The 13657-nt window shown below is 43.0% G+C and overlaps 2 protein-coding genes across 8 annotated transcripts in view; both read right to left on the bottom strand.

Annotated features, from left to right (window-relative positions):
• The window catches only part of LOC121919397 (melanophilin-like), a 184454-nt gene that overhangs the window by 7359 nt on the left and 163438 nt on the right, over positions 1–13657 (bottom strand). For both annotated transcript variants that reach the window (XM_042445958.1, XM_042445959.1), the window contains exon 2: positions 1889–1981. In XM_042445958.1, the coding sequence (XP_042301892.1) occupies positions 1889–1981 (93 nt within the window). The remainder of the gene's footprint in view (positions 1–1888; positions 1982–13657) is intronic.
• LOC121919396 (melanophilin-like) overlaps positions 10450–13657 on the bottom strand; it is a 91929-nt gene continuing 88721 nt past the window's right edge. For all 6 annotated transcript variants that reach the window (XR_006101465.1, XR_006101464.1, XR_006101467.1 and 3 more), the window contains one exon: positions 10450–10529. The gene's annotated coding sequence lies outside the window, so the exon portion shown is untranslated. The remainder of the gene's footprint in view (positions 10530–13657) is intronic.

Here is a 13657-nt window from a genome sequence, read left to right as displayed (position 1 = left end):
CTATTCTCATTTTAGGTGGTACTGGAGGGGCATTCATGGAGGCAGTCCCCTCCTCCTTCTGGCCATGTGAGTAATCCACAGATTTTTTTAAAAATTGCAACATATATTTTGTGTGTTTTCATTGGCCCCATAAATGTATCACTATTTTGTGGATTGGGGATTTTTTGTACTTTGCTACATGGCCAACACAGCTACCCTAGGATATGTTTTCTGAATGTAACATACTGCATTTTAGCCACATTAGGAGAAACCTAAAGAGGGGGCCAATGGAGGGACTTGACCATTTGAGGTTTCTACCACCAATAAAGATAAAGCATTTTTTCTAAAAAGAAATTGGACTACATTTGACACGTTTTACCAAAACATCCCCCCAAAAATGTTTCCTAATGCAAAACCATGGAGGGTGTCTTTAGGAATTTATTGATGTCTGCTTAACAAAGGAGCTTGTACCTTCACAAATGATGGAGGCAACTTGGATTACCAAGAGGAACCTCTCTCTTTTTGTTTTGGTAATGGAACTTAACATTTTTATTCCCTGGAGTACCCATATGGCCAGAAGGACACATAAAAATGTGTTATTTCTGTGTGGTTAATTCTTCAAAAGATTTTACAAAGTGCAAAAACTCTTTGCTGTTGCTCTATTCCCAACATAAATTTCAAAAGTGCTGGGAAATCCATTATTCTGCCAGGAAATGAATAGGAGCAAATATTATTTCCACTCTTGATCCTTTCCCCTGCTTGTTCATGTTACCACCATCCTGGATGCCTGAACAAAATAGTTAGAAAATGCCAATATGTGATGCCACTAGTTTAAGGAGATAGAATCATAGAATCCTAGAGTTGGAAGAGACCACAAGGGCCATCCATTCCAACCCCCTGCCATGCAGGAACTCTCATTCAAAGCATTTCCGACAGACAGCCATCCAGCCTCTGTTTAAAGACCTCCAAGGAAGGAGACTCCACTACATTCCGAGAGAGTGTGTTCCACTGTTGAACAGTGCTCACACGAGTACTTATTCTTGTGACGATTGTATTAATGAAAGAAATCCTGCCAGCTTGAGAGTAGTCCCTGTTGTACGTGTCTGCAATCATTGCAACAGCCATTGCCAGTCTGGGACTCTCTTTCTTAGCACACTCCTTAATCCCAATTTCCTCCCTCTTCCTTTTTTTTAAACATAATTATGGCAATGCAATTTAAGGAGGAAATAAAATAAAATGAAGGGTTTCTTTAAAAAAATAATTAAAACAACAACAACAACAACCAAGCTCGACTCAGGCTTGCATCCTTCCGAGGTCGCTAAAATGAGTACCCAGACTGTTGGGGGCAAATTAGTTTACTTGGTAATTAGCTTACTTGCTGTTCACCGCTATGATCTTTGGAATAGTGGAATATAAATAAAAAACAAAACAAAACAACAACCAGGCTGCTTGGAAACACCAGGGGATGGAGTGGGATTGGGAGAGAGGAAGAAGCTGACACTGCATGACTGCCCAATGCCAGAACTGCAGTCCAGGCATTATCACACAAATCTAATGCTACATACAGCATTAGATATTGGCAGCAACTGATGGGGAAAGCCCATCAATGAAGAGGTATGCAATAGTCATGAATGGAGGACAGACCAGCTATAGCTACAGCTCAGCCACGGTGTCATCTGATAAGTTTCAGACATAGATACATCTATTCTGCTTTAATTCCACATTTTAGACTTGTGTGATAATCTCCTAAGTGAATTTCATATATTAGTGTGATATAGGAAATATTAATGACCTCTAGCAGTAGTTAAAATGAATCTAAAGGCCCTCCTGCCCTTCCTGGTTTTCACGAATAAACATGGCTGGGTTTTTTTGTTTTGTTTTTTGTTTTGCAAAATTCCTGTTCACTCACCTGGGTACTTGATTTCTTCTTGGACTTTTCCACTGGTTTAACGGTCAGACCAGCAGCACTCAGAGCTGCTATTCGGGTTTCTATATCAGACACCTTGAGAGCAAAAAGCATATGTCATTCCTTGGTAAAGTCAGTTCAGCTCCTTGCTAGCATAAAGGCAATATAGGCCCGATTTAGCCCGTCACATGCTAGGGGTTGGCCGAGGACGCACCATCCATACCGGCCTCACCCCAAGCACGTGACGAGGGCGTCAAAATGGCCCTGTACACACGGGCGCCACCATTTTGAAGCGACTGTCATGGCCAGCCAAGATCAGCTCTCGGAGGATGAGGAGGAGGATGAGCCTCCTCCAGAGCAAGGGCTGATTGAGGCAACACCAGGTGCTGTTCCTGCCCTGCCAGGTCCCAGGTGTGACCCTCCAACCCCAGAGGAGGCGGTTCAACCAGGTCCTAGTGCCGAAGAGAGACCTTCTATGGTACCACTGCCTAGTGGAGACTCTGGGGACGAAGCTTGCATGCAGGTGCCTTCTTTCAAAGAGAGAAGAGCTGAGAGTGCTTGCAGGCGCAGATCACAGAGAATTGCCGAGAGGCAATTAGCCAACCAGCCTCAGGTGGCACGAGGGAGAGTTTCCCTTACTTAAGTGGGAGAGAGACTAATGCTGGTTGCTAGAGTTTATTGCATGATCTCTCGGCGTGATTGCTGCTAGCACTAGGATTCTTTGTTACCTTGACCTTGGACCGGACTTTGTTATCTCTTGGCTGTTTTGACCTTGGACTGTTTGACCAACGTTGTTTCTCGGTATCCTGACTTCGGCTTGACTCTTGGAACGTTTGGACTTCGGGAATTCTGAACTCGGCTTGTTTTCTCGGACTGCTCTCAGACTGGTTCCTTGCAAGGTCTGCTTTACTTTCACTTCCACTGTGCTAAGGCTCTGTTATCAGCTACTGTCAAGTGTCTGCTGGCAGCATTCCCGGACAGCGACGGACATATAGCGTTGGCACGTCCCGTTGCACTTGCAACGTCACAAGTGCACCATTTGTGCACTCTGGCATCACAAATGCAACACAAAAAGAACCCGCTTTTTGCGGGTTCTTTTTCCACCACCGGGAAGCCTTGCCATTTACCCTTGTTTCTTCTGGTGCTTTGACCCTGGCTGTTTGACTTACTTCTGACTTCTTGGGTTCTCTGCTTTGGCTTGGCTTCGGATTTGCCTCTTAACATGACTGCCTTTGCAAGGTCTGTGGGGACTGTTTCACTTGCTGTTCTTCTGTTGTTTTCAGCTGTGTGGGGTGTGCTGGCTGCAGTCTAGGACAACTGTCCCACCAACTTGTCCCCCCAACTGCAGGTAAACATGAATCCAGGAAACAACTGGTTGGCCTCCACCTTCAATCAAATTGCCTATGTTCTCAGACAAAAGAACATGTAACTCATCCATCAAACTACGAAAAACAACTTTTTTCTATCATGCAGAGTCCAAGCTAAATAGATGCATGTGACTGTTAAAAGCAAAGTGTGTATGCAAGTTGTCCACAGGAGCTTGCAGCTAGAACTCATAATTACAATTAATTTGTTGACCGGAGAGTCAGAAGATGCAAAGGACAAGAGCAGAGTGATGGAACCAGTCCCTCACAGTAGGGATTGCCATGCACTAGATATTTTCGAAAGAGGAACTAAGAACACATCAGCAAGGTTTAACCGGCCCTAACTACCCAAGAGGTAGCACTAAAGAACAGCAAGCAAGGCTACTGGCCCTAAATACAAGAGGGATAAAAAGCATAAGGATAAACAGGAGCGTGGCTGGAAAGAGACAGAATGGCAGAGGGTAAGCCAGAAAATATAGCTCAATTATTTTTCTACTTGGTGTTATCTACCCAAATTTGGAACGGCAACTTGATATGATTGGACTTGAAAATTAGGCCATGTGCCATACATAAAATTCATTGTGAGTGGGGGAACACTCAGTTTACGTATTCACTGACTGGGAAAGGTCATGCTCTCAGCAAGGCAACTGAGACGGTTGTACACGTGAGGAATTTTACACCCAATAAGCCAGCATTTATCTGTCAGGGCAGAGGAAAGTGAAACTATTATGACGGTAAATCATCCAGTTAAACAACTCCAGTCTCAAAACACTTTGTTGTGGTTAGCTGCCCTTGAATTGTTCTCAACCATAGAGACTGGTGGATGAGACATCCCAAGATCCGTCCTCTCGGCTGCTCTGCTCAGGTCCTGTAGGCTCAAGCCCATGGCTTCCCTGATGGATCAACCAGCTGACATGTGGTTCCTTCCTCTTTTTACTGCCCTCTACCTTTCTCAGCATCATCTTTCATGGATTCATGCCTCTATGATGTGGCCAAATTTAAGTCCCTGACTTCCAGGGGAGTTTCCAGTTGATCTGTTTATGACTCATTGTTTGTCTTCTTGGCGTCCATGGTATCTTCAGCATTCTTGTCGTTTTCACATCTCAAATGAGTTGATTCTTTTTCTATCGGCTTTCTCACTGTTCACTCTTGATGGGGAAATAATGCTATAGACACTTTGCAATATAAATATTACCGAGGCACTGTACATCTTCTGCTCTCCTCCTCAATGAAATAAACCACTGTAGTGCTGCCCCTGGCATTCTTGCCTCAGGGAACAGAGAGCATGTGACATAGAGAGAAAGACCACTTGCACATGGTTGCAAGGATTTAAACACTTCACATATATACCTTAGCACACCTTCTACTGCTATGTGAGGAGGGTAAAACTATCGCCTCATGTAATGAAAGGTGTGGGTGGCCACCAGGGTGCATAAGATCAACTAGGAGTAAATGGGGTAAGATTAGAACTTGGAACTTCCTATCTGAGCCCTGCAGAACATTGCACTCTCTCTCCTCCCCCTCTCTCGTTGTTTTTGTTCTATCAAACTAAATATTTGTTTATTAAAGACATAGTAAAAAGTGCTGGGATGGTATAACTCATGGCACATTAAGAAATCCCTGCTTCATACTTAGAGATTAAAGCAGTTTACAGGTGTGTGTGTGTGTGCTGAATGCACACCCGTTTTCTGATCGATTGAAGATGGTGTTCACGATACACACTTCTTTCTAGTATCTCCAGGTTTCTGTAAACTCCTTCCTGTTCCAAGCACCATGGGACAGAATCATCATCTAATGCCATTATCCTTTCAATGAGTCATGCAGGGCTCTCTATTTATTGTTAATGGCTCTTAGGCACTTGGCCAGTGATGCCACGATGAGCCTTAGCTAGACTCTGCACAACCAGAAGTTTTTAACCTGTGTGCAGTGCACTGAAGATTGGGAATAAGGAGAAGAGGATGCAGGGAAGGTGTGGGGATGTAGAAGGTAAATTAAGGAGTCATCATTGTTACAGAGGACCTTAGCCTCAAGAGGAGAACTGCCATAGTGTATGCTTTGATCTTGCTAATGCTTCGCAGAATACAGCTGTGACAAAGCACCACCTCAAAGTGGTGAAGATCCCATAACTAGTGCCATCTGCACCACCATATGAGAACCTCTTCATGCCTCCGAGGCCATGAAGACTATTCATGCCCCCCATTCCATGTCAACGGGGCCATTTTATTTGTGCCACTTCTCCGTTCCATTCACAAAGAAACTCGAGTGGATGCAAGGAACAAGACAGGCATAGGGAAGCAGAGCTGAAGAAAATATGGTTTTTATATAGTGGTTGTGTGGTATGTGTGTGTACCACACCACACAACACACACATTCAATCCATATTCAAGATATCACCACAATCTCACACTTCTCAGATCCCTTTTAGGTGGAGAACCAGCCCCTCAAAAGCCAGCATTGCAGTGACAACCCTGGAGACTCTGCCTTCTTTCTTCCATGGTGATATGCTGTGCCTTTTTATTCCTGATGATATTGTCTGCAACTGCCACCTACACTGGGTGTAGTTATACCATATAGCTATGAAACAGGATTTCGGTTTTCAAGGAACTGGTGGAATGAAGCATGTTGCTGTGCAAACTTCAGCAGGGGGAGTAGATTTAGTGGCAGTGTCTTGGCCACCTATATGAGCCATACCGGATGGCCCCTGAGGGTGACCAGAGGAGTCCTGGTGGTGCAGTGGTAATGCCTGACTGCAGCAACTCACTCAAAACCAAAGGTACGAGTTCAATACTACCAGGGCTCAGGCTCGACTCAGGCTTGCATCCTTCCGAGGTTGCTAAAATGAGTACCAGCTTGGTTGAGTACCCACTTAGAGACTGCTTAGTTCAATATGAAGCTGTATATAAATGAACTGCTATTGATAGTGGCCTACAGGTCACACGGGTGTCCATTGTGGAGTAACCCAAAAGTTCTTGGGATCTCTGAGTTGTCCTTCTGTTTGAATCTGGTATGTTGCTTCAAGAGACTGTCCCCCCCAATTTCTGCACACAAATCCAAAAACTCCATTGTTCCAGTGGTTGGACAGGCAAACATATAAGGGCACCTGCTCTGTCTGGTGAGGTGGAAGAAAGGAACATAGGAAGCAAACAAATGCAATTATGGGTGCATTGGCAGGTACTTACTGGCAGTGGCTCTCTAAATTTCATACAAAAGTCTGTCTCAGTCCTATCATGAGATGCCAGGGATTGAACCCAGGATCTTCTGTAGGCAAAATATGCTTTTGCCATTTTCCCAAGGAAGGAAATTGAGGGCAGCACACAGATTTGGAACCAAGCAAGCTCTTCCATAACTGTCAAATGGTCAATGCCTCCCCATTTAAAATCCGACTGTATTATCAGGTTCCTTAATCCGTTTTATACTTGTGATAACCACTGCTGTGTCCATCATCAGAGTAATTTCTAAGAACACGGTCCGCTAATATTCCTTAATATTTTTGAACTACAACATCTCCTTCCTGCCCACCGGTCCCACAAACTCGGTTTCTTCAGCAGATGCCAACAGGATCAAGGCAAGCAGAATTGCCTGCCATTTTTAAAGACTCTGTAATTATAGGTAACCTGGTTATTCAATAATATTTAAAATATTCAGTTATCCAAGACTGAGCAAATGATGATGACTGAAATCAAATACAGCTATGATTAGACTACGTTACATATTATTGCAGGGGTAGGCAACATTTTTGAGCTGGGGGCCGGGTTGGTGTCCTCCAGACCACGGGGGGGGGGGGCAGGGGGCGCGAAGAAAAAAAATAATTAAATAAATAGGACAACATTTTCAAATGTAGGACACATTTTTAAAGAGGACATGCGAAAAAATTGATGATTTTAAAAAAAGGTTAATATAATGCATGTTTCTTAGGCATGATCAAAATGGAGGACATTTGGGCATTATCCTAGACAGATGGCAGAAATTGACTCCCTTTCTGGCCAACCCCCCCCCCCCCCCGCCCATTCCAAACAGCACATTTGGGGCATTGAACATGGCTTTACTTAACATGGCCTCTTGCATATTTCAGAGGCTTATTGCATAACCAAACTCTTTGGGTTTTACACTGAACATGGGTTCACATGGCTAGCATATTGAACATGTCAAGGTGGTTTCACAGTTCTTGCACCAAGCGACTTCGCAGAGTGGGACTTGGTCAAGGGACTGTGGTTTTTCTTCACTGCGCATGAGTTTGTAAAACATAGCAATTTACATTGGCTGTGCCCTGAAGCTGGCTCATATCAATATCCCATCACCACCTCATCATCATTGTTAAAACAAAGCAGACTGTAAAAATGGAATGGAAGTCCTCCTCCTCCTCCTGCTCCTTCCTTCTCCCCGTCCTCCCTCCTCTTTTTCCTCCTCCTCTTCCTTCCTCCTTCCTTCCTTCCTCCTCCTCCTCCCCTGCACCTGCCTGGAGGCCAATGGCCCCGCGCACCTGCGCTGGAGGCCAATGGCCCCGCGCACCTGCGCTGGAGGCCCCGTGTGCTTCCGCGACAGCCAAGGCACGCGGGGCCTTTGGCGGTGGCAGGACAAGCTGGGGCCGGTCCCAACGGCTCGGCGGGCCGCATGTGGCCCGCGGCCATAGGTTCCAACCCTGAAAACTTTATTGTGATGCTTGTAGTATGAGTTGGAAAATGACAACGGTGTGCAGTGGTCATTGTAAACACTATTTTTATGGTAAACAATCCTTATCTTTAGAGCTGAGTTAGCAAACAGTACAAATGAACAACACATTGTATTTCTCAAAATTAATTTTTTATTATTTTAAAACATATCTTTTGTCTCCAGAAACTGATACTCTTAAAATACATACTTTTGAAACTGAAACTGTACAAATAAATTTTGTTAGACTAACATATTGGCTTCCAGAGACATAAAGGCAAAAGCTACCACGAGCTTTCAATTATTGTTAGTTGGTGCTCTTGATTGATAAAACTTGAGGAATGGATGCTACACTTGTAACAAGGGGGAAACTAATACCAAAAACAACTTGTGTGTCAGCAATGTAGTGTCTGTGCTCATTTGCAGATACTGATGTTTGCACACCTGTCTGTGATACAGTGGGATATAGAAAAGAGCTGTGGGCAGACACTTTCACATTCAATACCTTGCCACTACGTTCAAGGTGCATGCTGTCTTCAGTCACTGAAGATGTAATGGTAGTAATGTCAGTGAGGAACGGTCATTGCAAATGTGGTTAAGACTTGTGAGTATCACACTGATAGTCTGCAAAGGCTCAAGCTTTTTGCAAGCTCAAGAAGTGACCTAAGTGCTTTCTCCCATTCCTGCCCTCTTCCCCTGTCTCAAAGAGTGTCTGATAACTCTCTCATTAAATTGAGGAGACAGATAGCAATGGCAGGTGCTTTCCAACCACTGGCAGAGTACTTTTTCCTATCTAGGGTGGATCTGGGATTACCGGTTCTGGGAACTGTTGTATGGATTTTCTGCCAAGGATTCTTGCCTAGTGAATCCCATTTGGGAGAAAGGTGGGATATAAATTCAATAAATAAATGATAAAACCACAGTGTGTGTACACACACACGTGTGGTGTGTAATCTGTCAGAGCCTTGAGAGACCAATTGGCCTGACTTGGTCCCAATATCCAGCTAAATGATAGGGTCTCTTGAGAATGAAAAAAGAGCAAATTGGACAGTATGCACTCTGACATGGGTATCACTTTTGTCAGTGACCTTCCTTGAATTCTCACAATGTCCCTAAATAGAAACAACTGCCGCCCCTGAGAGAAACCTCTAACTGCCTAACTCAAAAGGAAATGCAAGTGTTTAGTTACACACCAGTTGCTGTTTGATACAAACACAGCATCTGGCAATTCACTTTCTTCTTCCCCTCCTTGGGAATAATATACTAGGAGATAAATAATTGCATCAGGCTGATTGGTTCCTTGCCTTTGTTTTCTTTTGAAACAGGTGGTTGTTGTTTTTTAAATTGTGCCACTGATTGCAGTTGCGGACTGTGCTTACAGCTCCCACACATGGGTCTGGTTGGCTCTCTGATATAATTTCGCTGCTTTAGCTTTACTCCCCAGTTGCTCTTTGTTCATCATGGAGATAAATTACTACATCCACATCTACAAGCCTCTGAGATCTACTATGGCCCACTTGGGATGGTGCTGATTCCAATGACCATTAGCTTCCCGATCTAAACAAATATTAGGGGACATCTCCTTTTCAAGACTCTGTGTCCATTTTCACATGGTCTTCTATGTGGCTTGTTTTTTTTAGTAATTTTGATAGGATTATTTAGTTGGATCTGTAATGGTACATAGTATTTTTTTCCTGTTTAGTTTTCTTTCTCATTAGTCAGGACTGGGGCAGAGGGAGTTCAGAGCCCTATGTTTTTAGTTATTTGTCTTTCCCGCCTCCTTTTCCCATTTCTTGCTGTCTTTTTATTATTGGAACGAATATTACTTTAATTGTAAACTAGACTAAAATTAATGGGGGGGAAAATAAAAAAGTAAAAAAAATAATGGTGCAGTTTTTAAAAGAATATCACAATTTGGTATTTATTGCAAGAAACTTGCTTCCTGTGCAGCCTTATTTTCTGAATGGAAAATGTTGCTTTTCTATGAAGGAAATGTGTTTTCTGTGCATAAAAGCCATTTTATATGACACTTTTCATATGCAGCTTTCACACAGAATTAAGTCCCAAAGTACAGAAATTGTCAATTTCCCTCAGATTCCTTGGCTGGGTTCCCAACACTTGAAAATCCATTTTTTGCATTTTCCACTATTTTTTCGTCCCTATCATTATTTGCATGGGAAACAGTCTAAGCTCTCTGTTAATAGGTAAGATTATGAATTTGAGTTTCCAATATGAAACTGAAGTGAATTTTAACTGTGGGGGATGGGGGAACTGGTGGCTTTACTTTCAGCTGGGGTAGTTGGGAGGAAGATGGCTGAACTTGAGAGAAGAAGAATCATGGAGAGAAGCCCCTTTGAGTACAACAGTATTGGACCTTGTATGTGGGTTCACTAGTAGGTGTGTAGACCTGTCTTTACTTTGAAGCAACTTCAAGTCATAATGGCTAGGACTTAAAAAAAACACCTCTTCTTTCACACTCATACCCTATATCCACAACAAAAATGGGTATAGGGCTCAATGTTTTGTGTGTAGAAGCAAGGACTGCGGATTTTTACCACTTTCCAGTATTCTCCTCTTTCTTCACACTGCAGTCTCTTCACTGCAGGCTGCACAGTGAAATCCCAAGGAAAGGGCTGGGCTGAAGGTAAAAGATAAACAACTATCTCTCCAAATGGCAATGTCAGCATGATGAGAGCCAGTTTCAAGTACAAAGGAAGAAAAACATCTGCTGAATGAATAGCTTACACAGAGAAAGCAATGGCCATCAGCAGTCCAAAACCATTGCAGAATAATCAGTCTGAGATTGATTTAACTGTCCTGGCTCAGTGCTAGGAAACCTGCAAATTATAGTTTATTGTGGCACCAGAGCTCTCTGACAGAGAAGGCTAAATGTCTCACAAAACTACAGTTTCCAGAAATCCCTAGCATTGAGCCTGCAAAGTTAAAGTAGCCTCAAACTAGATTATTTCTGCAGTGTGTTTTTGATCAGTGTAGCCAACACTGAACATTAAAAATGACTTAAAGTGAGCCTATTAAATAAAAAGATGCAGAAATGTATTACTGTTGCTGCAGATTAGCTGAACCATTCCACCTCATTTATCTGCTTTGGTGACTTTAAAAACAACAGTATTTTGCATTGTTTTGCCCAAGTATGTTGTTGTTAACTGTCATCAGGTCAATCAATATAGCTGCCCCATAAATGAGAGATGGATAAGTCACCTACATCAAAATCCTGCTCAGGTCTGCAGCGCAGGGCTGTTGCCTCCTTGTCAACTGGAGATGATCTTTATTCTCTGTATTCTGTCCTAACAGTAGCCTTTTGTCCGTGATACAGGTTAGCATCAGGATAATCACATGTCGTGGCACACCATTTCTTTCAGAGCGGTCCATAGTTAAATGATCTATACAACAAAGGCTTTGCTATTATCTAAAAAGCACAGGTTGATTTTCTTTTGAAATTCTTTGTATATCTATGGTCCAAAACACACTGCAGAAATATTTCAGTTTGAGAATGCTTTAACTACCCTGGCTAATGCTAGGAAATTCTGGGAACTGTAGTTTTGTGAGACATTTAGCCTTCTGTCAGAGAGCCCTGGTGCCACAATAAACTACACTCCCAAGATTCCCTAGCACTGAGCCAGGGCTGTTAAAATGGTCTCAAACTGTATTCTGTAGTATGTTTGGACCTACATGCAATTCCATATTAGGTCAAACATTTTCAGATTGGATACAGGTTCTTTGCTGTTCGCTATGACATGTTACATTTCTTTTTTATACAGCTCAAGACAAATGCAAAGGTAGTTTAGAACCTGGCACATAGTCTGAAAATTAATTTAATAACAATTAAATGTTAGAACTGAGAAATTAATTTATGCCACCAACAGCGATAATGAAATTGTTAAATGAGTTATCATTTGTTAACTACTATGTAACCATTAGTTTCCTAGGAGACCATGGAGTTTACAAGAATGGTATGGAGGCTGCCACTGTTGACCAGAATGTGTGTTTTGTTGTGCATCTCAGAAGTGCTTTTTTGTTGTTGTAATTTGAAGTTGCTTTCCACATTTAAGGATTTTCACCCCAAATGGACTACAAGGCCAATAATGCAATGTTGCCTGATGACTTGAAAACCCCGAAACTATCAGATTCTGAAAGGCTGCCCTAAAATCTGGGATTTCATCTGATAATCTGTTTGATTAAACTTTGTCACTGATCACTTTCTCTCTTCTTTTTTCTACCCCTTCTCACCTTCACCAAATTATTCAAATACTTGTCTATTAGGTTGACAAGAGTAATGTTAAGCAGCCATTGGCATACTGCAGCCCACCAGATGTGTTGTTAAACTGCAGTTTCCAGTGTTCCTCACCACTAGCTATATTGGCTGAGGACCACTGGAACTTGTAGTTGTCACATGTTAGAGGGCCAATGATTCACATCTTTGTGTTAAAGGAATTATATTTAATTGCAGCTAGAGGATACGCTTCACTAGTGCATCCATGGAGTGGAAAATGTTTTAATCAGAATTGTTGGAGTGCCTCTAAAAATGTGCAGAACCAGTTTCTGTACAACTGAAAATTGCTTGCTCTTTACTTCACCACACCTCCTATCTGAAGCATACAAAATAACCTTGTAGAACCTTGAGACTGCATCTGATGAAGCAGACTTAAGTCTACAAATGCTACAACTGCTTTCTCTCAGTTAGTCCAAAGGTACTACAAGAACCCTTTGCATACTGATCCAGACTAAGGCCCGTATAGACTGCCAGAACGTGACGTCCGGTGGTGATAGTAGGGCTTGTCAGCATGTACCAAACAGACGCTCCTGAGCCCTACAACGTACGGGCGGCGCCATTACAGTGCCACTCGCCCACGGGGGGGGGGGGGGAAGAGTGCATGACATGTGGGCGTCACAGCGCCCACACGTCATGCACATGAACGATGCAGCCCTTACAATGTCCCAAAAAGGAGCCTCCCTAGGCGGCTTATTTTTTGTCTGCACATTGTCACATGGTTTGGTTGCTGCAGCAATGCTGCAGACCAAAAATGGGCACCTACTAACCATCCTTTGGGGTGGTCTGTGCTGCCCCTAACATGGCTATGTCTTTGAATTATATCAAAAATATATAGAGAGAGCAGTAGTTTTGATCATTTAACTCAAGTGATTTACTTCTGAGTAGTTTTTTTTAAGAAAGAGGTGAAAGTTTAGCTTAATTTAGCCGTTTGTGGGGCGTACAAACAGCACGAAAGGGCGGCCTCCAGGGGCGTGCAACATCAGGACACCCTGGGGATGCAATGCCCTGACTCGGCTGCTCAGTCTGAAATCATTTGGTTCTAAACACTAGCCATATAAAACCCTTTGACGTGTGTGTGATGAGAGTGAAAGGTGAAATAAAGCAGAATGGGAGGGACAGGGTGGGGAAAGAAAGAAAGAAAGAAAGAAAGAAAGGGAGAAGGCTTGAAGAAAAAACGTCCAATTTGTTATCTCTGTGCTTAGGACCATGGGAGCAATAACACATTAAAGATTATAGATGGGTTCAATGAATTTACTTTTAAGCAGACTAGGAAGAGCATAATCTTAACTAAATGATTCTTTTGGCTGCAAACTAGCTCCAACTTAGGAGCTTATCGCACAACTTTTAAAAAGCGACTTACCACTCCCGAACTGAATTCCGAGTCAGGCTGCACCTTGGTTCTATCGCTTGGCTTTGTCTCCAAATCTGCCATCCACGAACAACCTGCTGCTGCCTGCATCCCTATGTGCT

Source organism: Sceloporus undulatus, chromosome 1 (genome assembly GCF_019175285.1).
Source record: "Sceloporus undulatus isolate JIND9_A2432 ecotype Alabama chromosome 1, SceUnd_v1.1, whole genome shotgun sequence".
Classification (NCBI taxonomy): domain Eukaryota; kingdom Metazoa; phylum Chordata; class Lepidosauria; order Squamata; family Phrynosomatidae; genus Sceloporus; species Sceloporus undulatus.
The sequence above is the reverse complement of the archived record's forward strand: the minus strand, read 5'-3'. Positions and strand labels throughout refer to the sequence as shown.